We start from the raw sequence: 25,492 nt of genomic DNA on the forward strand, positions 1-25,492 counted from the left end.
CCAATAAAGATGATCTTATATCAGAAATGGAGTTGCCAAGGTCTAGTATGTAACTGTTAAACACCGCCCTCTCCTGGGCAACGGGCATTACTACCCGTAAACCTCGTGTAACTGGCGTCCAATCAGAGCCTGGATTGTTGATCACGTGATCATTACGTCAAGCAGGAAAGGGACCAAACGGCAACAACGAATATGGAGGACTCGCCAATCAGCTTCACGCCGGAGAGATACTGGACAGAGGAGAAAGAAAGGACACTCATTTCATTCTTTTCCAGTGAGTAAACATGGGCACGATTTCAAACCCTAATACTTGACAAAGAACCCTTTTGTCAAAGTTTGGAGTGCGTTGCGAATCTCGCGATGTTACAGTTGCGTTGGACATTATTTGGGCAACCGTTGCTCGTTTCGACCGATTGTTGCGTATGAAATGAGCAACTGACTGATCACAGCAATGGCGACCAGCAACTCTGGGCAGATAATCAGCAGCCAAAATACGGTGGCGACAGAAGACGTTGCAGTCGTGAAAATACACTTTTCAATACTCTGAATTCAAAAAGTAAAGGGTGTTTAGTAGAAATGGCTGACATATTTTAGGTTTGCTTTCAAATCTGAAAATTGTCATGAGAAGAAAGCAGCAACTGTTCCAAAAATTGTGTGTTGTATTGAACTATAAAGGAGGCGGCTTCTGTGAAAGTTTTTTTTTTTAAACAACACATTCAAATTTCGGGTCTTTCAGGAATTACTGAAAAAAAAGTTAGATTATGTATTTGTGAAGATTATCACGAGTGAGACCAAAATGTATTAATCTTTTTTTTTTTTTTTAGAGAACAGTTGCCTGTGGAACCATAAATTAGAAAGCTACAAAAATCGACCGCTGAGATGGAAAATGCTGGAACATTTGAGAATTCTTCTGTCCGCCCAACCCCCACCAGCTCCTTTCACAGGTATGTGTTAAAACTCTAGAAAAATATCACTCACTACATTTCAAGAAGCTGTGACGGCATGACCGTTTGTATTCCACCAAGTATTAATGACTATTATGGCAGTAGGACACAGTGTCGTGTTTGTTATCCAGCCCTCCATTTTCAGAAACACTTATCCTCACAAGTGCGCGTGCGATCAAGTTGCCGTTAGTTGTATTACTGCACATATTAATCTGGCGATGAAACTTCACTCTGCAGAACCGAAACCTACCCCCTCCCCCAATCTTACACTGATCTGTTTTCCATCTCCAGTGGAAGACATCAAGAGCAAGTTCAAGAACCTTCGTACCACCTTTCAAAGGCAGCACAAAGCGGTGAAGGCGAGTGAGGTGCGCGGTCCAGATGCGTTTGTACCGCAGTGGAAGTACTATCAGCAGCTGATGTTCCTGCAGGCGGCAGGCGGCCTGGACGACTGCAAGAATGCCCCTCTGCGGTCCTCATTAATTGTTTCACAGGAGGAGAGCGAACATGTTCTCACCTCCCCGGGACTCATCATCTCCATCCTTCCTCCGGAATCCTCCCCCACAACCACCACCTCCTCGCCATCCTACATCCTCTCAAACATGCTCGCGAAATCCTTTTGGACAGAAGAGAAGGAACGTGCACTTATTGATTTCTACGCAGGTAAGTCAACTCATTTCACAACACCTGAGAGAGAAATTGCCCACCTCATTGCAAATGAGCCTCGTCTAATTCACTAATAGCAACGCGCGGTTTAAGCGAAGCAAATAACGTCTTGCCTGTACGGTTGCCCTTTTTCTTGATGTTATTGTACATGGATTGTCGATTGACGAATGGACATCATTTGTCATTCATCAGAAACATTTTGAGCGCCCATCACCAAGTTAGAGCTTCTCATGTGCCGCAGCTCGAGCAGGAAGATTTATATACAACAGTTTGATAGGACTCTGAAAGAGCTTTAAAATCATGCCAAAATCTCTCCTTCTACAGCGGTGTCGTTTCACGGGTCTCTTGCGTAAAAATTGAGAGGTATCTCGAAATAGCTGATTGTTTGTCCGCCAGGCGACTGTATTTCATGCGCTTATCACCATTGGGGACATTTTCGGGACAGAGTGTCAGTCGTACGCAATGTGTAAAGGTCCCTTGCAGCCTTCACACAAGGACGCACGGATTGTTAGACTGGCAGCATGCTTCTTGGTTGAATGGGCTTCATGTGTGTGTGTGTGTGTGTGTGTATGCAGAACACAGCTGCCTGTGGAACAAGAAGTCCAAAAACCACAACAATCGTCCGCTCCGACTGAAACTCCTGAAGATTCTGAGGAGACGGTTGTCCGACCACTCTTCCACCTTCTCAAGTAAGTATCTTGCTGAAAAGAAGTAGGACTCGTATCAACCGACTTCCTGTGTCGAGAAGATGACGTAAGGATCAAAACCGAAACGCAGAAACCAAGCCACAGCCAATAGAAGGCCGGAGCCGGAGTCCAACTCCGTATCCCTGCGCTGTGAGGCCAAAGTGCTCACCAGGTTTGTTTTACTTCTCTACTGTCTTGCAGTTGAAGACATAAAGTGCAAGTTCAAGAATCTTCGGACGGTTTTTAACCGCGAATACAAAGTGGTCCAAGTGAGCAGGACCTCTGATAAGCGCTACCACTCCAAATGGAAGCATTACCAGCGGCTGCTCTTCCTCTGCGAGTGGTGCAAAGACGAAGAGAGCCCGGACGACCCGCGGGAGCCGCCGCCCCGGGAAGCGCCGGAGCTCGGGCGCCAATCGCCGGCGTCCGCCCAAACCAACAACGCATCCGCCTCCTCCACCATTAAACAGACGGACGCCGACACCGATACCTCCGCTGGCTTCCACATTTTCACGGCCGCTCCAGATTACGCCGAAGCGCAGGACCCAAAAACTGCTTTGCGATCCGGTTCGCCACCGGATGGCAAACCTTGTGCGAGTCCTCCCCGAAGAAAATCCAGTCCGGTTCAACTCGAATGTGGGCCCATCTCTGACTCCCGCTGCCGCTGGAATGAGAGCAAAGTGCACCAGCTCATATCGTTTTACTCCGGTATGAACATCGCAGGGGAAGACGCCATTGATTCTTGAAGTCGTGAATTCTTCACATTCCTCGCAATATATTTGATCAAATGTCGGATTTCTAGCGCGGGGGGCATTTTTTGTATGGATCTGAATCCTTTCTCAAGTTGTCGTTTGTTTTTGCCTCATCCCCAGAGCACGACTGTTTGTGGAACTACAAGTCGGAGAGGTACAAGAAGAAGGCCGCCAGACAGAGTCTGTTGGAGACGTTGAGCGTCTTACTCTCCCGCGGTGAAGCGCTCCCCTTCGCAGGTAACATTCGAGAGGAGCATCAACCATTTTTTTTCACCGTCCTTAAATTTCCTGCCATGTGGTCGTTGCCATCATTTTCTTTGCCATCCGTGGTAAAAGTTTCACAAGATATGCGAAAGCAAGCTTTGCAGCGGTCCCGTCGTCACGCGCCGAGGTCTGACTTTTGCGCACCTTCGGTGTGTTTTTCATCCCTTCCAGGAAAAGTCATTTTCAACGGACGGCCTTGCATTTTTCGAACACGAGCAATGTGATTTGTTTTTCTTTCAACAGTGAAAGACATAAAGACAAAGTTTCGGAACCTGCGGACCATCTTCCAACGTGAACATAAGGCAGTGAACGCCAACAAAACCTGCGGCTCGGAAGACTTTTATGTGCCCAAGTGGAAACACTACAGAGAGCTGATGTTCCTCTGCGACTCTTGCGACGAAGAGCAGCAGCCCGACGATGTCCTCTTTCAACAAGCCGCGGACGACGGCCTCCATGCTCCAGACTACCAAGCCCCGCTCCCCTCCCCTTCCCGACGGTGCCGCCGCTCACCTCAAAACGCCGATCGAGCGCCGAACCAAATGAAGACACTCGAATCTCCGCCCCCGCCGGACGCCCGGCACTCCGTGTCTTCGTCTTCATCCTCAACATGCTCATCTCACCCCGACGGCGGCGCGTTGGGCCACAAACGTGTAAACCGACAGCCGGCGGCGGCGGCGCCGCCTGCCGCCATCGAGGTGCTGGACTTCATGAAGAAAGTCTATCAAAGTCAGATCACGTCCCCGCATGCTGGCTTCCTGAAGTATGTGGAGGAATGTCTGAACGAGGCTCCTCCGGACAAAGTCAAGCGAATGAAGATGAAGATTATTGAGACCATCCACAACATGTCCGAGGACGTTTAGGTGGCCCGAGAAAGCTTTGAACGTCAAGCCTGCCCGCCGCGGACTCGCCGCAATGTCGCAGTCATGATTTCCACTCAAGCAGGAGAAGAGTGCAAAAAAAAAAAGAAAAAAGCTTTTTGAAGGTAATTTAACAGCTGCATGTTGAACCCAACTCGGCTCAACTCAACTTTATTTCTAGAGCACTTTAAAATAAATGCCGCACACTCGAAAAATAGATCAGATGAAGAAAGAAAATGCTTGCCTGCTAATTGACCGTGCGCACCACTTCATTGGCTTCGGCCAAAATGCTGTAAGAACGGCAACGATATCCAACCGGCAACGTCCAGAAATCATCCAAAGGGAATCGTAACGTTTGGAAGTGCCATAATTGTTGAGATCGAAACAATTAGAATGCCTGGCTAAGATGAAAAAAATAAGATCATATAACAAATGGCCACAAGTAAGTTAATATAAAGTATTTCTTAAATGGCTCAACACACCTACTATGAAATATGTACGACATATTATGTGTGTGTTAGATGCTTGCAGTCAATTTTTCCGTTTTAAAGGTGGGAACGTCAGATTTTTTTTTTTATCGATCTTTCATAGCTGTGGAAAGAATAAAAACATAAATTGGCTTTTTTTTTAAAAAAAAAGTTTTCAGTCATTCATGTTTGATTTGACTAACATATTTCTAATTTGTTTCCCTCGCCCATCGCTTTGTGACATGTTTTCTTTGGCACATGTTTCAAAGTCACCCCTCAGATGTTGTGTCCTTATATGAACAGTGTTTAATCTTGCCCAAGAAAGGTTTTCTTTCACCCTTTGCTTTGGACCACTGACACTGGCAAGCAGAGACTATTTATTGCTTTATTTATCGTTTCTTTTTAACTTGTCATCCATTCGCATCTTACCAAACTCGGATGTGTTACAGGAACGGATTGCGTCTCTGTAGCTTGACACGGGCAACCGTTTGGATTTTTTTTTACTTCGAACTTGAAAAAACCAAAATGTGGCATTTTGGTCAGAGCTAAATGTGTACTGTACAAATATCTAAAGGACCATTTTGGGTGACCACATTTTTCAATATCAGCTCTCAAATAAATAAAAACTCTGGCCAGGGCATCCATGATTTTTTATTATTATTTTTTTAAAACAACTTCAGTCCACTGAATCATTGAAATACAATATTAGGACACAATGATTGGGGAAGGTTAGACACCATTCTGTGCCTCTAGATGGGGATACTTACACGTCCTACTGTAGCTGTGATGCATTTCTCAGCCAGTCCGCAAGAAAGGAATTCCTCACGCGCCAAAGAGCAACTTTTGACAAAACCCCCACTCGCTGTCCAATAATAAGAAGTATCTTATATCGAGCAGGCTGTCAAATGTTATCAATCAGAAAATGGACTAATTGGTAGCCAGGTGTGTGCTTTATTCCGCTCCCAAGCGTCATAAAATGTCTGAGGAGGGCGGAAGGGTTCAGATGTGCATTCATAGATGTGGATTTCAATCAAAATCATCGACGGTAGACGTCAGAATCAACCACTTTCCTCCTTACGTCATGCTTTTCGCTGTCCTTTCATTCACTTGTCCCCCTCCCCTTCTCTCTCCGTCGCCCCCCCCCCCCCTTTCTCTTTGCTCAGTGAGTCGCACCAAATTCTATTGTGATGCTAAACTTTCGGAAGAGAGAGACAGGGACGCAGTGAGAGAGGGAGGAAGAGCGGCTTGAATTTCTGTTTGGACAAATCCCGAGCTGACCTCCGTTTATCGTGAAGTGCGATCCCTTCCTCCATTCAGTGAGCTTTCAAAGGTTTTGCCAAACTGTTGCAAAGTCTTGCCGGTGAGTGAGCGTGGTGGTGTTGTTTTTGCCGGATCTTTCTCCACTCTCCGCGCTTCAGGAATGCACTGTGCACTTTGCAACTCGGTGCTCGGGGAACCTCCTGCTTTGCTTTTCCTCGACCGGGAGTTGTAAATGATCGACGGTCATGCGCTCGTGAAGGACAGAGGCTTTACGTCAGCCCGGTGCCCCCCCGCGGTCCGCCCGCTCGCAGCCGGCCTGAGGACCGGTGAGCCTGATAGGAGCGCTTCCTTGACGGGCATGGACGGTGGCCGGGCGGGGCTCCAGCAGCAGCAGGCGGCGGGCGGAGGAAGAAGAGGCGGCTGGTCGCTCGTGGAGGCCCAGCTGCAGGGTGGAGCGCCGTGGGGCTTTACGCTTCAGGGTGGCCTGGAGCACGGCGAGCCGCTCATCATCTCCAAGGTACAGCGATATCAATGGCTTCGATCCATGTCGAAAATGTTCATTTGCGAGTATTTGTGGAGTGGTTGGCCTGCTGGTACGACAATTTGAACGATGTGAGTGACTAAATGTCGCGAACGCTTGAAAGATGTCTCTCCCAAGGACAAAAGTCTACAATTGGAATTAGTGTCAGGTGTTACGAAATAGGTGAGCAATAAAACAAATTCCAGAGTACGTTCTCGCTTTCTTGCTGTCAAGAAATGGGAGACTCGTGTAACATCACTTTGAAGAAACGAAGACTCCCTCACACAGTTCTCCCAAGAGTCAAAGTATGCTAAGTATTCCAAGCTGTTGAGTTGTCATCGCCAAATGAGGAAATACTGTTATATTAATACACACAAAAGAGAATTCAACATGATTTAAATACCAAAATGTTGAATTAAACCAGTCATTTTCATTTATCGAAAGTCTGCTAGCTTTAAGCTGACATATACAGTGCTGTCTTGAGAAACGCCACGGTTAAGCTAACAGCATTAGCATGGATGTTATGTCATTATAATCCTTCAAACAACTGCTACTTTAAAACACATGGAGCATCAGCACATACAAGCAGAGCATACGCCAGTATCCACAGGCCTCTATTATTTACTTTACTGCCCCTTAGCAACAACAATTATTACAATTGTTAATGTAATACTTTGTAACTGGTGTGTTGAGGGTCTGAGTACTAGACTGGCCTGCCAGCAGTCCAGACATGTCTCCCATTAAAAACGTGTGGCGCATTACACTGTTGAGCAGTGAAGAAGTGGAAAGAATTCCACCTAAAAGTTCTCAATTACCGCTGTCAGCCCCCAAATGTTTTTGACTGTTGTTAGGAGGAAAGATGACGTAACACAGTGGTCGAATATGCCCTTGCCCCATATTTTTGGGATTGTGTTGCAGACATCAAATGCGAAGTGACTAAATATTTGCAGACAAACAAACATAACTATCATATTGATCAGTTTGGACATAAAGTATCGTGTCTTTGTAGTGTCTTCAATTGAACATACTGTGACTTGTAAAAGAATCGCAAAGGATTGTATTCAGGTTTTATTCACATTTGACAGAAAATCCTACATTCATTGGAATTAAAAACGAAGTAATTATTTGGCTGAAAGACGCCATGGCCTCATTTTAGTAAAATGCAAAACAGCGGGCAAGCTATGTGTGAGGGTGTTTTCCCGGGAATAAAGCCAAAAGCCTGTATAATAGGACAAGAATGTGAATTATGTGTTTTCTTTGGGTGGGAGACATGAACATAGTTTTATTTTGTGATAGCCCATTTCGTATGACCCCAACACAACCTCAAAACTGTCTAATTTGTTCCTTGCCCGTCTGTTGTAGTTATCATTTCAGATACTTTTTAATCCGAAATTGTTTGTCATCAGCACATTTCTTCATCTTCGTCAGGTTCACCTATTCCACACATTTCAGCTCAGGCTAAATAGTCTTAATGAGTTTAATCTGGAGGTCTCATGACATGAATGGAACTAACGAGACCAAGTGACATGGCATTTTATTTGTGCCCATAACTACACACCAAAATAATTGTCCTGACCGACGACATTGCGCAAAGAGCAGTGACGGTGAATCCCTCAGTCCCTCTCCAGTCTCTCGGCATAACCACTCAAACCAAGAATAACCAAATCGAGACTTGCGTGAAAGAAATAACCACAACGAAGGGGTCCGCCTATTTTTGTTTTCTCCCATTTTTTAGCAATACCATCTTGGTAGTTCTTGTTTAATCCTAAGAGACAAAAGCATCTGTGGGAAAAGATATTTGTGGTTGAGTGTACTAATAAAAGCACTTGTTTTGGTCATACTTGTAAAGCTGAAGTGCGACTTCTTCGTCCCCGGTAGACTTGACGATGCATATTTCTATTGACAAATAAATGTAACCGCCAAACCCAACAAGAATTCCGCTCACGCTCATGGAAATGTCAACTCATTCCCAGTTTGAGCGCACACTATCTCGCAGGCAACCAGAGAAAACAAGACAATGTGACCTTGACATGACACACACTCAACAGACACATGTAGATGTCCACTCGCTCACTCAGCTACAGGCTGCTATGAGGTGTCATCAGAAGGACTGATAAAGCGCTTCGGCGCTGCTGATACGCAAGTTCCGAATGCTCTAGAACAGGGACGGGGCAACTCCCAATGTTTCATCGGCGCTATTGGAGGGCCCCATAAGACCATGCATGCACTTCCTATCCAGACGTATGACCAAAACGGCATTTTAATTATGGACCAAATCCGTGCATATGTTTGGAGTAAGATAATCTGTCCGTTTGCAGGTAGAAGAGGGCGGTAAGGCAGACACTTTGGAGTGCCCACTGCAGGCGGGGGATGAGATTCGCATCATAAATGGCATCAACCTGACAGGTTATCGTCAGGAAGCCATCGCCCTCGTCAAAGGATCGAACAAGACTCTCCAGATCACCGTCCGCAGGTAAGGATGCGTGCCATTTATCTCACAGAATAGATGCAGCTGTGCACTTAACTGCACTCGAGCCGCAAAATTTGAAGTGGTGAGCGACCGCTGTAAGGCAAACACTTCTACAGTACTCCCTCCCTTCTCACTCGGCCCACCTTCAACTTTCTTAACTAAGCGTTTGGCCCATTTCATTTTTAGTCTTTTTTTTTTTTTAACCATGTCGCGGGCTGCTGAAAAATGGATGGCGGGCCGTAGTTTGGACACCCCTGAGCGAGACCGCAAATAGCGTTGGTCACCCACCGACAGAATGTTTACGTCTTTCCGAGGCTCCGCTATATTACGCCACACGTTCTGAGAAAACAGCCATGAGAAAGGCTAATAAAGGAATAACGTGGCTGCCTAAAGGCGTCTTGTTCCGTAAAAGCATCTTCATGCTAATGCCCTGCTAGCTGCAATAGCTGCTATGTGCTTGGGCTTGGGGTGCGGCTGCTTGCAAAGCTTCTGTTGCCACTGCAGTTTTTATTTTCTGGAGATCCAATGAGAGGACTGACTCAACGCGGGAATTTATTCACACACGCGCGCACACACACTCCGACAGATGTCGTAGCACCCACGGCATTGTGTTAAGGTGTGGCAAGAATCTCATGAGAACTCCCCCTCCAAACAATCACAGTTCAAGTGTGTCTGTCTGATGAACTTCCTGTAGGGTTCCCGTGGATGTAGCTGAGTCTGTTTTTTGCCAAATGATATCAATTGGTTATATCAATCTCATGCATGCAGTAGTTTAGGGAGTTTTTGTCATTAGAATTTGACTTGGGGATGCATTTTTCCGCTTCGTACTGCGTCGCAGACTTGTAAAGTAGGTCAAACTTTATTGCGGCCTATTTGAGCTGCCCTCACCTTTGGACTTTGTTGTCATACTCCTTCACACACTGTATTTTATCAATAGGCTATGGGGAGAGGAAATTGTAAGGATGCCGGGAAGCTCCGAAGACTGAAAAGCTGTATTGTTCCATGCGGATGACCACTTCACTTTAAGAAATGACCTGAGGTGAAGAAAGAAAACAATCCGCAGCGGATGCTGACATGTGTTCTCCACTAAGCCATTTGCCATACTGCTCGTCCTCGTAAGGGTCACAGGGGGCGCCGGTTGCTGAGCAATCGCAGGGCACATGGAGAAAAGCCAACCCTTCATGTCACGGGCATGTTATTCCAACAACGGCGAACGGTTTTAAATTGAGAGAAAAAAGAATGCGTAGTGCACACATGAATTATATTTAGTTAAAGGAGGAAGTTTGTTACCGCGCAAGTCTCTGTGCATGCCAGGCTTGTAATCGTTTTTTTATTACGGTTAATTTTTAATCAGCTTTTTAAATTCTCCTCTAGTGAGTTTTTAATATGAGTTTGTTATCTTCTATTCCTTTTTTTTTTCCACCCCCTCAAATGCTTCATTTTAGTTTTTGTACTATTTATTTATTATCGCATCTATTTATGGAGCACAAGATTTAAAAAAAAAAAAAAAAAAAAAAAAAAGGTCACAACCGCTTGCGTACTCTAGTTAATTTTCTTCTGTACGGCCGCACAATAATACCAAATTAGATACATTGAAAGTAAACCCAGAAAATTAACTAACAAAGATGAAAACAAAAGACTTATTTATTTATTTTTAGTATTGACTTTTAGTAACTTCTATAAATATAAAATGTAGTTTTCGGGGGCGGTTAAGCAGTTTCTTTACGATTTAATTTCAAGGATGTTTTTTTTCCCCCATTTTAGTTGGAGTCATTCATGACATTTTTCGTTAACGAGAGTGACCTTGGCACGTGCGGGATGTACCGATATATGCCGCTCACTTTTTCTGACTCGCATGGCTGTTTAAATGCCCCATGTGTGTTTGAGCACATCCTTCATCCTCTATTTCAGGAAGACAAAAGGTGTGTAACTCGGCGCGCGCCTGTCAAACGCTGCGTCACTCACCATACCTGTCTGTCCAACTCTCTGTCTGTCCTCCGTTTTCTGCCGCACTGCCTTTCTGATTGGTGCATTCCTGCCAAACCTGGTTGGTTAAAAAAAACAAACAAAAAAAACTGAGAGCAAAGTGAAGAGAGAGAGTGGACGAAACGGGCGCACGCGAACATTTTAGAGAGCAGTATGGCGTCAAGGCCTTCAAAATAAAGCATCGTATTTTTCCCCAGGACCGTCGCATCAGAGTTGTAAGTGCCATTTTGTTCTTTGGTGTGCGGCGTATATTTCTCGCTCTCCGTGTGTCGGACATAAACTCATTTAGATGACACCTGAGGACCGTTCCCATTTAAGTGAAAGTAAAACTGACTGTATGTTGCTGAATGTTGATCGTATCATGCGGGGCTAATCCACAGGTGAGAGTGGATTTGATTATTCGATCACACCAATTCATTTGGTTTTGCTTTTGTGGAGCGGCCGTGATCATATTCGGCACGTTTGCCGCGCCGGGTAATATTGAAAGTGAAGTGTGTTAGCCTACGCCGAGGTCAGCGTCGGAGCGAATGCGTGGCGATGACCGTCTTTTAAACTTTAACTTGCACTTGATAGCTTTTGATGTGACATAACGCGGAAGACTTTCGCTCCTCTCTCAAGCAGGTTTGTGTTGATTTGTACCGGTAAGCGTTTGTGAAGCCGGTGTGTGTGTGTGTGTGTGTGTTTCAGCGTGTTTATCGCCTCTATTGTACCTTGCTCCACGTTCTGCAGATGTTTTGTCATTTAATACCCCCCTAGAAGCAGTCGGCACTACGCCGGGGTTATATTGCGCTTGGCGTTTGTTTTCCCTTCAGCCAAAAAAACCAAAACCAAAACCAAAAAAAACCCATCCTGTGTGGCAGCTGCTTGTTGTTTGCCTTGATGACGTCAACCTGTACCATACACAAAAACATCGATTTGGTGGCCACTGTTGGGTACAAACCAAAATGTGAACGTGAAGAGGTTTTGCAGGTTGTACGTCCAAAGGCAAGTCAAAGTCAAGCGTTTGTGTACAGGTTACAATTTGTTTTTTAATGACAGTACTCAAATAAGAACAAAGGGCAATCGAGACTTTGTCTTATCGAGGGTTGAACTCCAAGCCGTGTCGTCACTCAGACAGTTGTGTGTTTTTTTTCCCCTCTTCTTGCATTGAATCATTTTCGCTGACTCTCTTCCTTTGTGCCAGCTTGTCGTAATCAAGCCGAATGAATGTTTGACTTTCTCTGGCCCAAAAACGAACAGGAAGAAGTCAGTGCGGGGTCAAGTGCAACAAAACCGTTTCCAGGACAACCACTCTGCACGGGTGTCTATCCGTGGGTGTTCTTTAATAAGATTCTGAAGACGGGGCAGTTCACAGAGGGAGCTTTTATGTTGGGACCGTGATGTTCAACCTCTAATTAGGTTCAGGGACAACTTTCTTTTTTGACCGTGTGACGAAAAAAAAAAAAAAAAAAAGCAATGACGCGAGTTTTTCGAGTAGATTCCCTGCAAGCGTCGACCTATGTGGCGTTCTATATTTGATATGCACGTCGATTCCAAATGAACGTATCTGTGATGACCGAACACACACGCGCAGACATCAGAAACAACCGTCCCACCAAATAAGTGAACCGAAGTAAAATACATAAGACACATTTTCAAAATGAATGATTTCATCTTGTTTGGTTCGAGTTGCCGCCATTGCTCTGCTTGCTGCTGTTTGTTTCCTTAATTCATGATCCACAAAACCTCAAATGTTGCATATCGGGCACATCTGTGACGGTTTCCGCTTTTGTGTTGTTTAGATTGCGGCGGGTGTTTGTTCACGCCCGTATTTGTGTTGTGTTGGCAGACGAGGATGTGGAAATGGCACTAAACTGTGAGCCGATCTGATCGGTGGATTTCAATGACTTCGCGTGAGGCTCGCACTGACGCAATCCGTTTGGCCGTGTCTGCTACCGTGGCCTTGGCGCATCGTCTTGGTGTACGTAAGGCTTGATGGACTGATTGGTGTCGACCGAGCGGCCCTGAGGCAGCGGGCAGGTGCGGAGGGGGCTCAGGGGGTTAAGGTGGGGCCAGGCCATTTCAAGATTTGAAAACAAATAATAGGATCTTCAAAAATGTGCCAGTGGAGGGATGCCGGAGTAGCAGTGATGTGCTCCCTACTGCGAGCAGCAGCAGCAGCAGCATTGTGGACCAACTGGAGATGCTGAAGACAAAGGGCCCTGTTGATAGGCCATTCATATTAACATTTGAAACTGAACAGAGTAAAAAACAAAACAAAACAAAAAAGCTAGCTGGCGTTGTCTGTGTCGTCGCGGGATATTTGATCCATTCTTGAAACGGACCTTCAATTCCCGTTGCGTAGTTGGCGTCCCATCTCATCGCGATTTTTGGCAACTTAAAAGTGGCCAACCGGCGTACGCTGCTTTTCACCTCCGGATGTTCGTGCGTGTGTGTCTGTGCATGATGGCGAGTGGAATGTGACAACATGGTGCCTCCTGTCGAGGAGATTTCAGGGTGTTCCACATTCCTGACACCAGTTGAACAGGTTTCACGTTGAGCCTCTTCTCCGCGCACCTCCTTTTTTTTTTTTTTGCTTCAGGATTTATTTCCGTTTCAAAGAATTGTTGATTCATAGACCTCTCCCGGGTGGTGTAACAGAAATTCCCTGACCTAAATAAATGACAGATGTGTTTGTTATCGCACAACAATCATGTTTATTGTTTAACACTTCAATAGCAATCCAGCTGAACAGAAAAAACAAAATCGGAGATGAGACGAGTAATGTTTTGGATATCATTTTTATTTTTGTGTTTCTTTTTCCAAGGGCGGTATTTTACATCATGTGTGTGTCAGGGGTGTTCAAACGATTTCGTTTGAGGGCCGCATACAGAAAAACGGAATGAAAGGGCCACTGTTAACCCAACTCAACTCAAGTGTATTTCTAGAGCACGTGAAAACAACCACCGCTGTATACAAAGTGCTGTACACGGTGCAAAAAGAATGAATACAACAATAAAATGCTTTATTAACATTGAATAGTGAAGATAGTACTAAGCACAAAACCAGTAAAACTAAAAATCAGATCGGATGCGGAGACAGAAGCCAAAGGACTTTTTTTGTCTTGTTGTGGGCCGCTAAAAAATGGATGGGGGGCCGCAAATGGCCCCCAGGCCACAGTGTCGGTAACCCAAGTTTATGTCATTGTAAAATTCTGCATTCAAGATAACAAAGTTAGTCGGATCCGAGGGAATTTGTTTCTTTTCTGGGTCAAATTCCACAACAAGAGGCCCCAAAAAAAGCAATGAGCTTGACAGGTTCATCAGCCTTTAAATCAGCAGTTTATCAAGAGAGTGTGCAGTTTATGAGTGTGCAAATGCACTCGTATCTTATCCCTCACAATGGATGCAAAGTAAATAGTAGAAAGATTGCCTGCCGTTTTACCCGAGGCTATTCACTATCGACTTGCTGTTCCATAAATCAAACCAAGTCAATGAGTAGAAAATGTTCAACGTCAATATGCCAACGCAGTATCGTCGAGTAAAATGGATTCATTTACAAACCAAATAAAATGAAGCATTTGCATCCATGCCCGTCCAAATGTTGTGGAACAAGGAGGGAAATTTCTTCAACGTTTGGATTTGAAAATAAAATCAACAGACAGGAGATCAACACACTGAAAACAAAACAAAACAGTGTGTTGACTTTACAAATTTTATTCTGTTCAGTGACTGCATAAAATCTGAATGCAGATACATTTTTAAAAGTAGATTTGTAGTCTTAAAACATGATCTGGATCCAGGTGATTTTATTTCATGCAGCTACTTGATTAAATAAAATTCACTACATTTTATTTTTTTTTTTTTTGCAGTTCAGATCTGCATTTTACATTTGCATCTGTAATCTCATCTCCATATTTGTAATTTAAGACCACGTTTATAGATAAACAAAAGTAGCAGAAGCTATTTAGGGCAACTGAAAATAGACTCAAGAGAAGAGCGAGGACCTGATTTACTCAACGTTTGCGAACGCAATAGCAGGCTCACAAACAAATGTGGACGGCAATTTGCTAACTGGGCGCAACCAGGATTCCGTCTGCTTCATGTGCAAAAAATGCAGCGCAGTTCATTTGGTGCATTCTGGGAGGAGTTCTGTACAATCAGCGTAGCGCATGTAAAATGGGAGGTGGTGGGAAAAACGTCTTTGCTCGTGAAAACATTTTTGAAATGCCAGAAACAAATATGATTGCGATGTATTGTCTCTTCAGCAATGCCATTGTGGAGCTCCCGAATAATCTCACGACTGACTTGGGGCCAATCACAAGAAGGTGTCATGCTATTTCGCCTACCACAAAACTCCCTTCAGCTCAGATTTTTGTGCCTTTGGCTCATTTTGGCGTATCGCGACAATCGGCGCTGACCTCTCCAAGAGCAGCTTCCCGGTGCGCTTTCCAGGTTTTGAGTTTTAACGTTAGGCATGATGGTCACATATTGTACATCCAGCTGACTACCGACTCGGGACCAGTTCAATATATTGGAACGCTTTCTTCTACAGTTGCTTCTGGCTTCCGAATTATCGCAGTGACCCATCGATATTCTGTCACGCTGTTGTATGGTTGCCTTTTACACTTCCAATTCCATCACGTCAAGGTTCATTTTGCGCTCTCAATCTATCTATCCATCTAGCTAGCTAGCTAGCTATCCATCCAGCTAGCTAGCTAGCCGGCTGTATATTTGACAATCGGTGGTTGAATGTGTGATGGGAGTATGAGATGATGATTTACATGAGAATCTGGGTCCTTCATCAAATAACTTCAGCTGTTTAGTTCCACATTCAATCTCTTTACCGCCACTGATCAGGAGGATTCAGTACACACCACTGTGCTGATTAAAAAAAAAAAAGCTGAAACTAGGAACAAAACAAGACGTCTTGTCTGGCGCACAGGGTTGTGAAGACAATAAACGGGTTTGTTTTGTCTGTCACACAGCGAGTGTGGATTGGTAGCAATAAGGCAAAACGGTCTTTGTTGTGAAAGAGCAAAGCACCCAAAATAAGTGAATGGTACTTGACAAAGCGATCGAAAGAACGCGATTGTAAATTCAAACTAAGCACATAATAAATGATTTCCCTTTTTTTTTTTTTTTGCATTTCACTGGTGATGTAAGCAGATCCCCTTGTAATAATAATTTTCCTTTTTCCATCCTTAGGGAATTTGATCCTGGATACATTGAGGAATTTGGGTCTTCACCTCTCTCATATCCTTCTTCTTTTTCTGCCCCTTCACCTCCTCCTCTTTCTTCCACATCACCGCCACCGGCACCACCGCATCAAATAAAAACAAGCCGCCGCAGCCGACCATGTTCCACGGGAGGGGTCCCGCTACGCATCAAGAACAGGTACATGACACTCAAAAGGTCGGTCACGCCGGATGAACAACGCGAAGCAGCGTGTGACCAGCTGTGAAATGAGTCATCTCGCTTACTGAACAAAAACAGGAGTCCCTTTGATGCGGAAATCCCCTTTGATTTGTACGTGCGGTACAGGCGTTGTCGGTGAAGCGGGACTCGTGCCAGTTCGGCGGGTCATGACCCCTTACGGTAGGATGTCCTGGCGACGCTTTCTTTGTATATGCGCAAGTGTCGGAGGATTTATCGACTCCACTTGTGTGTTTGGGATTCAGGGTTCAAACAGCCGATATTTCCATGGTGATCTCCTAACAATGTTCCCCCGTTTCTTCGTCGGCGGCTTTGTTTACGTCGGTTGAGTGCGTGGGGAGTCGAATGATCTGCGTTGAAAAATGAGTCCCGGGTGCTTAAAAATTCATGAATTGCCACCGCTTGGAATCCAATCAGTCAGTGCCACGGTCGAGTTGTGTCGCCACCAGATAGATCATTACTTTGCAATCGAGAGCCACCCCTAAATGCCGCATTCACCGCTCCAGAGAAGGAAACTACTGTTTAGATATTAGAGGAGTCACGAAAGGAAAAACATTTTTTTGCATAAGTCACAAATTTTAGCTGGCTAGCTGGGTTACTTTTAGAAGTTAGAAATAAGGGTCTCATAACTTTGTTAATAATTGTACAAAGGTGTTGCTGGAAAGGTGTTAGTTACCCTCTGATATGCTCGTAACAGCTCACTTTTTTTTCTTAAATCAGTAAATATTTTTCAGCACGCAAAGACTCTAAAAAAAAAAAAAAAAAAAAGGAGCAGTGTGGATCAGAAGTTGTGTTCTGAATGGGCTCGGCGTCCTGCATCTCATCTACACACGCGTCCTGGTTTAACACTGTTTGTCAAAGCGGTCACCTTCCCCTCCTGTCATTCTCTCTCGCTCCACACAAACAGTCTATAAATACGATCGCTCGTCCGCAGCCAGTTTCATCCTAATATGGAGGTCAGATCATGTGTGTGTGTGTGTGTGTTTTCGTGGGTGTGCGTTGCAACGATTTGGAACCGCGCTTTGGACCATCGCAGCCTCACGATGGCGCTATAGCGTGACTTAAGCCATTGATGTTGATTCTTCGATGGGTCTGAGGAACTTGGATGCGCTTGGGATGCTGCTGCTTGTGCAATCATCCGTCACCGAGTGTTGTCGCCACATGCATTCAAGCGAGGTGGCTTGAATATGTACGGGTCCTCCGTCGACGTCATAACTTTGATCCTGCGTTAGCGGTATGGCTTCGTGACAGACTGCGGCATCCTACGGGAAGACGCCTTAGCGCACGGCGGGCTTTGTTTGCCCCGTGTTTGTCATAGCAGTCTATTTGGACGTTGTCAACCGCTCAAGAGAATGGGCGCTTGCGGTTACCCCCAAAGTACAAAACCTATTCCCACGACAAAGGGAGGAAGCCCATTACATGTCGGCGACGATCTTCGGGATAAAGATGTGGATTTTCCGCTTTTCAGATGAAGAAAGAGCAGAATGTCTCTTATTCTTCTCCCGCAAACCCCTTGGCTCAGGGCTGACATCAGATAACGTTGGGTGGGGACGGAGAGGATCCTCGTGTGTGATTGGCCCAAAAACAGGAAGTGGACCCAAGCCCCACGAGGCTGGGTGTTCATTTGTGAGGGACATTTGATAACAGGATCCCCCGTTCCTTTCATTTCCTCTCCTTCTCCCCTTTATCTGTCCATCTCTCACCCTCAGTCCTTGACTGGACATCCTCTCTTGTCTCCTTCTTTGTCCTCATCCTACTCGTTTTTCTTCTTTCTTTCTGGTGTCCCAAAATGCGTTTTTATTTTCTCCGCTTCTCCACCTCGCGCCCTCCTCCACCCTGTCCGGTGTTGATCTCAGCTCGCCCCTCCTCGCGCCACGCTTCTCTCCGAGCCCGTCCTCCTCCGCTCGTCTATTTTCAGTGATTCCAAGTTGATGTTTCTTAATACTGAGTCATCACATTCTCTCAAAATGAGCTCATCGCATAATTGCTTTCAACACACGCAACTGCACCGAAACAATCCAAACATTTTCCTTTGATCGGGTGACTCTTGCCTCATGTCCCACTGACTATTAGCGCAACCATGTGTCTCGAGCCATTTTGTCACGAGAGCTCGCTAGGTTTTGTTTCATCCCAATCACGACGGCGGCGTTACTTTTGTGCTCTTCAAACCTGCGATGAATACAAATTGGACACTCGACTGGGCTATGGAATGCGCGTCCACTTGGACTGAAGAAATTGTCACTGTAGTCTTTCAACTCATTGTGGGGGTCCTTAAAGGTGATTATACAAGGACCTTAAAAGTGTGTTGTTGAAAGAACACACACGTATGGCAGGCTCGCACAGCCTCACATGCACCCACACACACACGCAGCAGCTATTAACATAGTTTCATGTGCGTGTTTTGACAAACGTCTTTTTTTGATTTCCGGGCAGATCTGAGAGATTGCTCTTTTTGGGTTTCCCACGGCACTTTTCTTGCAAAACAGACTTTGTGTTTGGTCTAAGCACTCAGGGAGACTCCACATTAAAACAGTAATTGCACCATTTGTAGTAATCTGCCCTCTGTCGCATTGCCATATCATTCCTATGGCTAGATAAAAAAGCAATTTAATCGGAAGCCCCCCCCCACCCCCCCATTTCAAGCTTGAAGTCATACGAGTGGAGGTAGTTGGAGTAAAAAGAGGGAGGGACAACATCAAGATAAATGTGTAGCTGGTTTATCAATCAAACTTTATTTATAAGGCACTATTCATACATAAAAATGCAAGTCGAAATGTCAGGGAGTTGTCCATCCGTTTTCTTCTGCTTCTCCGGGGTCAGGTCACCGGAGCAGCCTCTTACGTGGGGAGGGCTATACGTCCCTCTCCCCAGCCACTTCGTCCAGCGCTTGCGGGGGAACCCAAAGCCATTCCCACGTTCGACCCTACGCAGATCCTGCACCGATCTACTCGATGATCTCTCGCCCGGTCCTCATTAACAAGACCCAGAGTGGCTTGAACTCCTCCGCTTGGGGCAGGATCTCGTCCCTGACCTGCAAAGGGCACGCCGCTCTTTTCTGACTGAGGACCATGTTCTCAGATATGTCGGGTGTTGATTTTCATCCAAACCGCCTCACACTGGAACCGCTCCAGTGACAGTTGGAGATAGCGGCTCGTTGAAGCAGAGAGTCACCTGCAAAAAAACAGAGATGCAAATCTCTTTTTTAATTCGCCACTATCTCTTTTCTCTTATCACATTCCATTCCCCTGCCCTTCCCCGCGACTCATTCTCTCACTGTCTTTCACCTCTCTCTCTCTTTCTTTCCGCTCTCTCCGCACATCCATAGCCAGCATCCAGCAGGGATGTTTACTTCATGCTTTTAACATGCGGCAGCCTAATGACTCGTAATTGCTTCAATTGCTCGACACGCTGAGGGTCAGTGGGCAAAACGGTGCCAATCTCTCCAGCCCACCAGTACCAAGATAGCAGTCGGAGGGAAGAGACGCAGGAGTTGCAAAGGGGCTCGCTTCTCAGTGGTCACGCTGCAAAGTTTTACTCTCAGTCGAAAAGAGACGAGAGACTGGATATTCGGTTTGAGACGGGAAATGAGAGAGGATGCGGAAGACGGCCAAAGGTTGAAGGTTTCATATGAAGCCGAACCAAATTTTGCAGATCAAATACTACTGAAAAAAATCATTTCTGGCAGGACAAAGAGCTTTTAAGTGTATGTAAGCCAGCGGTGAAAAGCGAGGCCATGGAGTTGTTGGAGGTATTCTATCGTAGGAAGCTTCGAAAGAAGCAGAAAAAAGCGGCGCTGGGTCGGTCCGAGGGGGCGCTGTGTCGGTCGCCGTCGGAGGCGAGCGTCAACAACCTGGCGACTGGCCTCATTTCCAAAGTCCTCAGATTCACATCCAGGTAAAACGCTTCACCTTGATTTCTTTTGGAGCAACGTGTGATGCTGGCCCGTTAGTAATAACAGAGAAAGAATGATGCATGTATCGCTTCATGGATTTTTTCACCTTGTCGTGTTTCATGAAACGTTGACGTATGGAAGGCACGTCCTACTGAACTGATCAGGACTCGATCTAAAGAAATACCAAAATAGATTGATCGATCAATAGATGTTTCGATATACATTTATGAATAAATATATATGTGTGTGTGGGTTGGGGGGGGGGTCGCAGATGGTGTCGTGGTCCACTCGCCTGACAGGTAGCGTGGGATCGGGTCCCGCTCAGTGACGGCGTGAATCAGGGTGCGAACGGTCGTTTGTCTCTGTATGTGCCCTGCGACGGACTGGCGACCAGCTCGGGGTGCAGTGCACCTTTCACCCTTCATCCTCCTCAGCAATCCCGCACAGCATCAACGGTGCAGAAAATGAATCGACCGCTATTTGTGTCATGCTAGCACAGATGATAAACCGCCGAGGTTTGCCAGTCGCGTCCTGTCATTATGCATTTTCCCGAGGTTCTGAAACATGCATGATTTCACGTAGCTGTCCCCTCGTTATGCCGATAGCATCTTTTCCTGTTTGTCGGCATGAATAAATACGGAAAGCCAAACGTATCCACAGTGATGTGAAATGTGAAGTCACAGGCATGATTGGTCTTTGGGGAAAAAAGAGAAAAAAATCTCTGCTTACAAAATTCCGATTGAGTTCAGATTTTTGGCGCTGGATATTTTGTTGCCGTCACGCATTTGGATGCTTTGAGTTTTAATATTGAAATTATAACTCGGTCGATATGTCATGCCATTAACACACGACATTTTTTTTCTTTCATTATTCACATTTTTATTCAACAGTGCAACAAATGGAAAACAATATATTCCAACAATGATATTATGACCCACCCCTAGTTGTGTTGCTCTTCGAAAGGTAACACGATATTGAGATATATCTTTTTCTGTGCGGCCGTGCTACCAAATTTGCCGCGGCCCGCCGCTCGTCCGCAGACCGGTGGTTGGCACGACACACGTGGTGAATTTGGAATTCGGATTAGCTTCTGCAGCCGTACCTAATGAAATGTCCCGCGCAGATCCATCCTCCTTCTTCATTTTCATGACGTGTTTGAAAATGTTGCAAAACAATTTCTTTGTGCGCAAACCTCCTCACAGACGCAGTGAAACGGCGTCTCGTCCTCACTCGTGGCATTCGACAAAGCTGGGTGAAGGTCAGCGGGAGTCGGAGCAGGAAGGGATGGACACCATGAGTAGCGCCTGGCATCACAATTACCACGCAAGGTCAGTGTGCGCTTTGTTGGTCTTTGGTGGACTCTTTTAAAACGAGCGCAGATCGATAAGTGTTTGCGCCGCCTCTTGAATGTGTTTATTGAAAAACGCAAAATCGGCCGTGACAATTTTCAAATCAAGGCCCATGCGGAGAGGAGCCGTCGCTCGGCAGATTGATGTCATCGGACAAAGTGACGTCAGTGTTTTTGTTAAACGGCAGTAAATGGAAGTGAAAGGCTGTGACCTGACTCTGTTTGTTAGGCGGGGGCATTGACGCTAATACCCAAAGAGAGGGGGAATTCTTCATGTTCCCTCCCCACGTCACCTCCGGGGTCTCCCGTGGCAACAACTCGCCCCCTCACAACAGATGCACGCACTCGACGGACACGACCGTTGGACTGCTACGCTAACTTGAGACCGAGGCATTCTGGATTTGAAAGTTGTTTTTCACGTCATGTAACAAAAGGTGGACGGAGGCAGAGGGACTGACGGAAGTTCCCGAAGCAGGAAAAGTTACTGACACAGAAAAAAAGAACGACAAAGACTGGCCTCTTTTCAAAAGCAGTAATTGCGTTGTGTTCGCTTGGAAGCGTTGGTGAATCAAAGTGGGACGTCGATGCACACACGCAGACGCGACCCACATGCACACGCTCGCCTCGCAGCACCCGAAAACTCATCTTCGGTCCATGTCTCACTTATTGTCGCCGGGTTACACACATCACATTTATCAAGCTTTTGAAACTTTTAAAAGATTGACTCAAAAAAAATGGAGACGTTTTTTTTCTATTCTGCCCTCAGCTCCCCTCTTACGTGCATCCATTTTCGCATCTGCTTCTCCTCACGAGGGTCGCGGGCATGCTCGGGCCTGTCCCTGCGGTCTTCGGGTAGGAGGCGGGCTACGCCCTGAACCGGTCGCCAACCAATCGCGGGGGACACTCGGACCAACAACCGTTCGCGCTCACGATCACACCTCGGGACAATTTCCATTGACCTTCCAGACATGTTTTTGTACATCCATTTCGAAGCGCAACAGCATTTTTGTCCTTTCTGTTCCTGCCTAATGGTCATCAAATATTCTTTGTGCGTGTCGAGCAGCGCCTCCACCACGGACCTCTCGGGCGGTTTCGAATCGGACGGCGGCTACCTGAGGAAGAGTCCCGACCAGTACAGCTCAAGAGGCAGCATGGAGAGTTTGGATCCTCCTGCGCCTGCGCACCTCCAGCACCACCACACGCTGCTGGGCCATCACAGCCACAGTGGCCCCCACCCTGCGTACTCCTCCTGCCAACAGCTATCGTCTGCCAGGTTCGTATCAAGGTTCCCAATTTTGAATCCAATCAAAGTCCGACATGTAAGAGGCTGCATTTCATCCGATGTGGGCTGCAAAGTGAAGGACAAAGTCCTCAACCTCCAATCATTGGCGCCGCCCGTCATGATTGCCGCGTCTCGTATCTCGGCCAACAGAGCCAGCCTGTGACGGTAGAATGTTATCATGTTCACCGAGATGGAAATGTATATTCATGAATATCGAAACTCTTCCGCTGATCTGTGAAGAGAACCCGAAATGTTGTCGTTTGCTTTGGGGCTCACTCGCTTCAAGGTTTGAAGCTCGACATTGACTTGGCCAGTTTCAAATCTTCCACTTCCCTCACCCGATGAAGCGTCATTGTTGCATGGTGAATGCTTTCCCCGACCTGTTTGATTGCATCTTTCTCTCTTTCAATGGCCATACCGAATGTTTCTCCTCGCTTCTCGATATGCGTTGCAACTTCCATCATGTGATTCATCAATGAAAAAACTGCTGTGTGTATCTCGGAAGAAACCATCCAAGTCCCAGCCCTGACATCGGGCGGTTTGCATCTGCCGGTCGATCCTCTTTTCTGTTCTGGGGTTGTTGTTTTTTTTTTCTTGAAAGGGTTAATATTTGGTTATGTGTGGCTTTTTGGAAAACAAGAAACGTTTATGTTCGGGCACCCCTGCGATCGTCATACTTTAAGTTACAAACTGACCCCCGGCCCCTGTCGGTGAACGGAACGTTTCTTGGCCCTCGCAGGAAAAAAAAGTTTGGGGACCCCTGCTATAGTTTAGGCGTCACGATTTTAGGCAAACCGCTAGTCAGTCTCGTCACTCGATTGTTTAGGGACTGGTTGCACTGTGCCTTGGGACAGAGAAGTGACAACCAAAAAAAAAAAAAGGAAGCTCTAAATACCAGCACAGATTATGAGGCGCTTTTCCGATTTTTCAACCGAACCCACGAATGAATGTCACGTCTCGTTCTAGGTCCTCCAACAGCATGGATCACCTCCACAGCAAGCGGGACTCGGCATACTCCTCCTTCTCCACCAGCTCAAGTATTCCGGAGTACCTCGCCTCCGCTCCACCCTTCAGTCCCGAGCGCTCCTATTCACTGGACACCGTGCCCCAGAGAGGAGGAAGCGGAGAGATGCAACATGCTGATGTACGTTACATCCGGACGGTTTACAATACCCAGCAGGGAAACTCTCAGGAGCAGGAGCTGAGCTCTCCGTCGGCTTTATCGCTCCATAACGACGATTCAAGAAGTGGGGAAGGAGCAAAGGGAGGGCACGGCAGAGATCCGCCAAGTAAAGTACCACCATCAAGACACAGTGGTCATTTCGGATGGCTTGCATTTACGATTTATTTCTTTTTTAACCCTTGCTGCCATTAGGTGGAGTCTGTTACCGCGGCAACAGCAGCGGTGCCGGTAGTAGCGGCGTGCTGGCTGCAAACAGGCACAGCGTGGGTCCTATATGGGCACCCGGAACCAGTCCCGACTCTTATGAGAACCCGAAGGGGGCGCCGGCCCCACCGCGGCGCAGCGACAGCTTTGCGGCCATCAAGAGCCACGAGAGGCCCAACTCTTGGTCAAGTGTGGAGCAACCCCGGGCGGTTAATCGGTGAGCCGGTTGGCTTTTTCCTAAGGAAACGTCTTTTGAATGAATAGCTGACGAAAAACCGCACGCATTTTTCAGACCAGCAATTATCATTCTTTGGTGTATTCCTTTCAAAAAACGGTTCTGTTGCTTGTGTTTAAGCAATCATTTTGAAATGTAAAACGTTCACCTCGTTTACACACGTGTTCATTATTTGATTGAGAATTTTATTTATGATCTATTGGAGGAAGAATTGGCGATACTGTTCGAGTACAACATTTTTTTTTTCCCACATATTTTTTGATCAGTCTGTATATTGCACTGAAACATTCTCTTCCCTTTAATATGACATTTGTTCTAACGGGTCACATTCCAAACAGGGCTCTGCAGAAGGGCTCCTATCACCACTCCAGTGGGCCACTCGCCTCAAGTACAGGTACGGTATGAAGAAGTCACCTAGGTTTATCTCCAGAAAGAGAGAGAACCAAATCTGCCACTTCTTCAGCCATATCAATATGTAAGATGCCTTATCTAGGATTTGACATTTTACCTGATTGCAATTTCAGCTAAAGGCTCGTGCTTGACTGATGGTCAGCTCCACACGGTCATCGAAAAGAGTCCAGAGAGCAGCCCCACCACAAAGCCCCGACAGGGCTTTTCCCCGCCAGGTTCACCTTCTGGACCTTCCACCAGCTTGACAAGCGCGGCTCCCCAGTCAGGACGCCCGATTCTGCCCACGGGCGTTTACCCCGTAGCCCAGCCTGAACCCCACTATGCGCAGATGCCCGGTTCGAGTCCCGTATCATCCGCCTCGGGAGTTTATCCTGCTCTGGCCAATGACGGCAAGCGGCAACAGCAGCAAGGTCCGCAGAAGGTCAGAGGACAGGAGGAGGAAGCGAGCGAGCGATGGAGGGATGGAAAAGCGCCGTCGATTGAGAAAGGTCACCAAATGGACATTTCATCACCGTACCTCCACTCCGCCGTTCCGCACGTTGCCGCAACGCCGAGCAGAGCGCGCGACCCACCAAGGTAATGATTTGATGTGTCCGTCGACGGATGCGTAAAAGTGTTTCAACCCGTCCCCCCGTCCCCAGACTCTGATCT

General features: G+C 46.4%; 2 protein-coding genes across 4 annotated transcripts in view; both read left to right on the forward strand.

The window, feature by feature from the left end:
• Nucleotides 1-159: 159 nt before the first annotated feature.
• LOC147191400 (uncharacterized) lies at nt 160-5,274 on the forward strand. The gene is made up of 7 exons (XM_086135070.1): nt 160-274; nt 825-944; nt 1,236-1,607; nt 2,186-2,299; nt 2,498-3,004; nt 3,169-3,285; nt 3,556-5,274. The coding sequence occupies exons 1-7, from the start codon at nt 193-195 to the stop codon at nt 4,170-4,172; spliced, it is 1,929 nt and encodes a 642-aa protein (XP_085991196.1). The 5' UTR covers nt 160-192; the 3' UTR covers nt 4,173-5,274.
• A 578-nt stretch (nt 5,275-5,852) lies between these two features.
• Nucleotides 5,853-25,492, forward strand: part of shroom3 (shroom family member 3) — a 30,223-nt gene continuing 10,583 nt past the window's right edge. The window contains exons 1-9 of one of the 3 annotated variants that reach the window (XM_086134163.1): nt 5,853-6,413; nt 8,735-8,889; nt 16,059-16,247; nt 21,381-21,506; nt 22,590-22,799; nt 23,775-24,097; nt 24,184-24,412; nt 24,769-24,824; nt 24,955-25,417. In XM_086134163.1, the coding sequence (XP_085990289.1) occupies nt 6,129-6,413; nt 8,735-8,889; nt 16,059-16,247; nt 21,381-21,506; nt 22,590-22,799; nt 23,775-24,097; nt 24,184-24,412; nt 24,769-24,824; nt 24,955-25,417 (2,036 nt within the window). In that variant the 5' untranslated portion in view covers nt 5,853-6,128. Of the gene's footprint in view, nt 6,414-8,734; nt 8,890-10,979; nt 11,088-16,058; nt 16,248-19,450; nt 20,181-21,380; nt 21,507-22,589; nt 22,800-23,774; nt 24,098-24,183; nt 24,413-24,768; nt 24,825-24,954; nt 25,418-25,492 lie in introns of those variants that run through there. The other 2 variants (XM_086134165.1, XM_086134164.1) reach the window with 2 other exon arrangements.

This window comes from Hippocampus guttulatus, chromosome 17 (genome assembly GCF_054856545.1).
Source record: "Hippocampus guttulatus isolate MCC_2025c chromosome 17, RoL_Hgut_1.0, whole genome shotgun sequence".
Classification (NCBI taxonomy): domain Eukaryota; kingdom Metazoa; phylum Chordata; class Actinopteri; order Syngnathiformes; family Syngnathidae; genus Hippocampus; species Hippocampus guttulatus.

Bases quoted from the DNA above. Each gene is read 5' to 3' on its own strand.
- LOC147191400 (XM_086135070.1), top strand. From the start codon at position 193: ATGGAGGACTCGCCAATCAGCTTCACGCCGGAGAGATACTGGACAGAG. The intron at 945-1,235 runs GTATGTGTTAAA...TTCCATCTCCAG, and splicing joins CCCACCAGCTCCTTTCACAG to TGGAAGACATCAAGAGCAAG. The intron at 3,005-3,168 runs GTATGAACATCG...CCTCATCCCCAG, and splicing joins GCTCATATCGTTTTACTCCG to AGCACGACTGTTTGTGGAAC.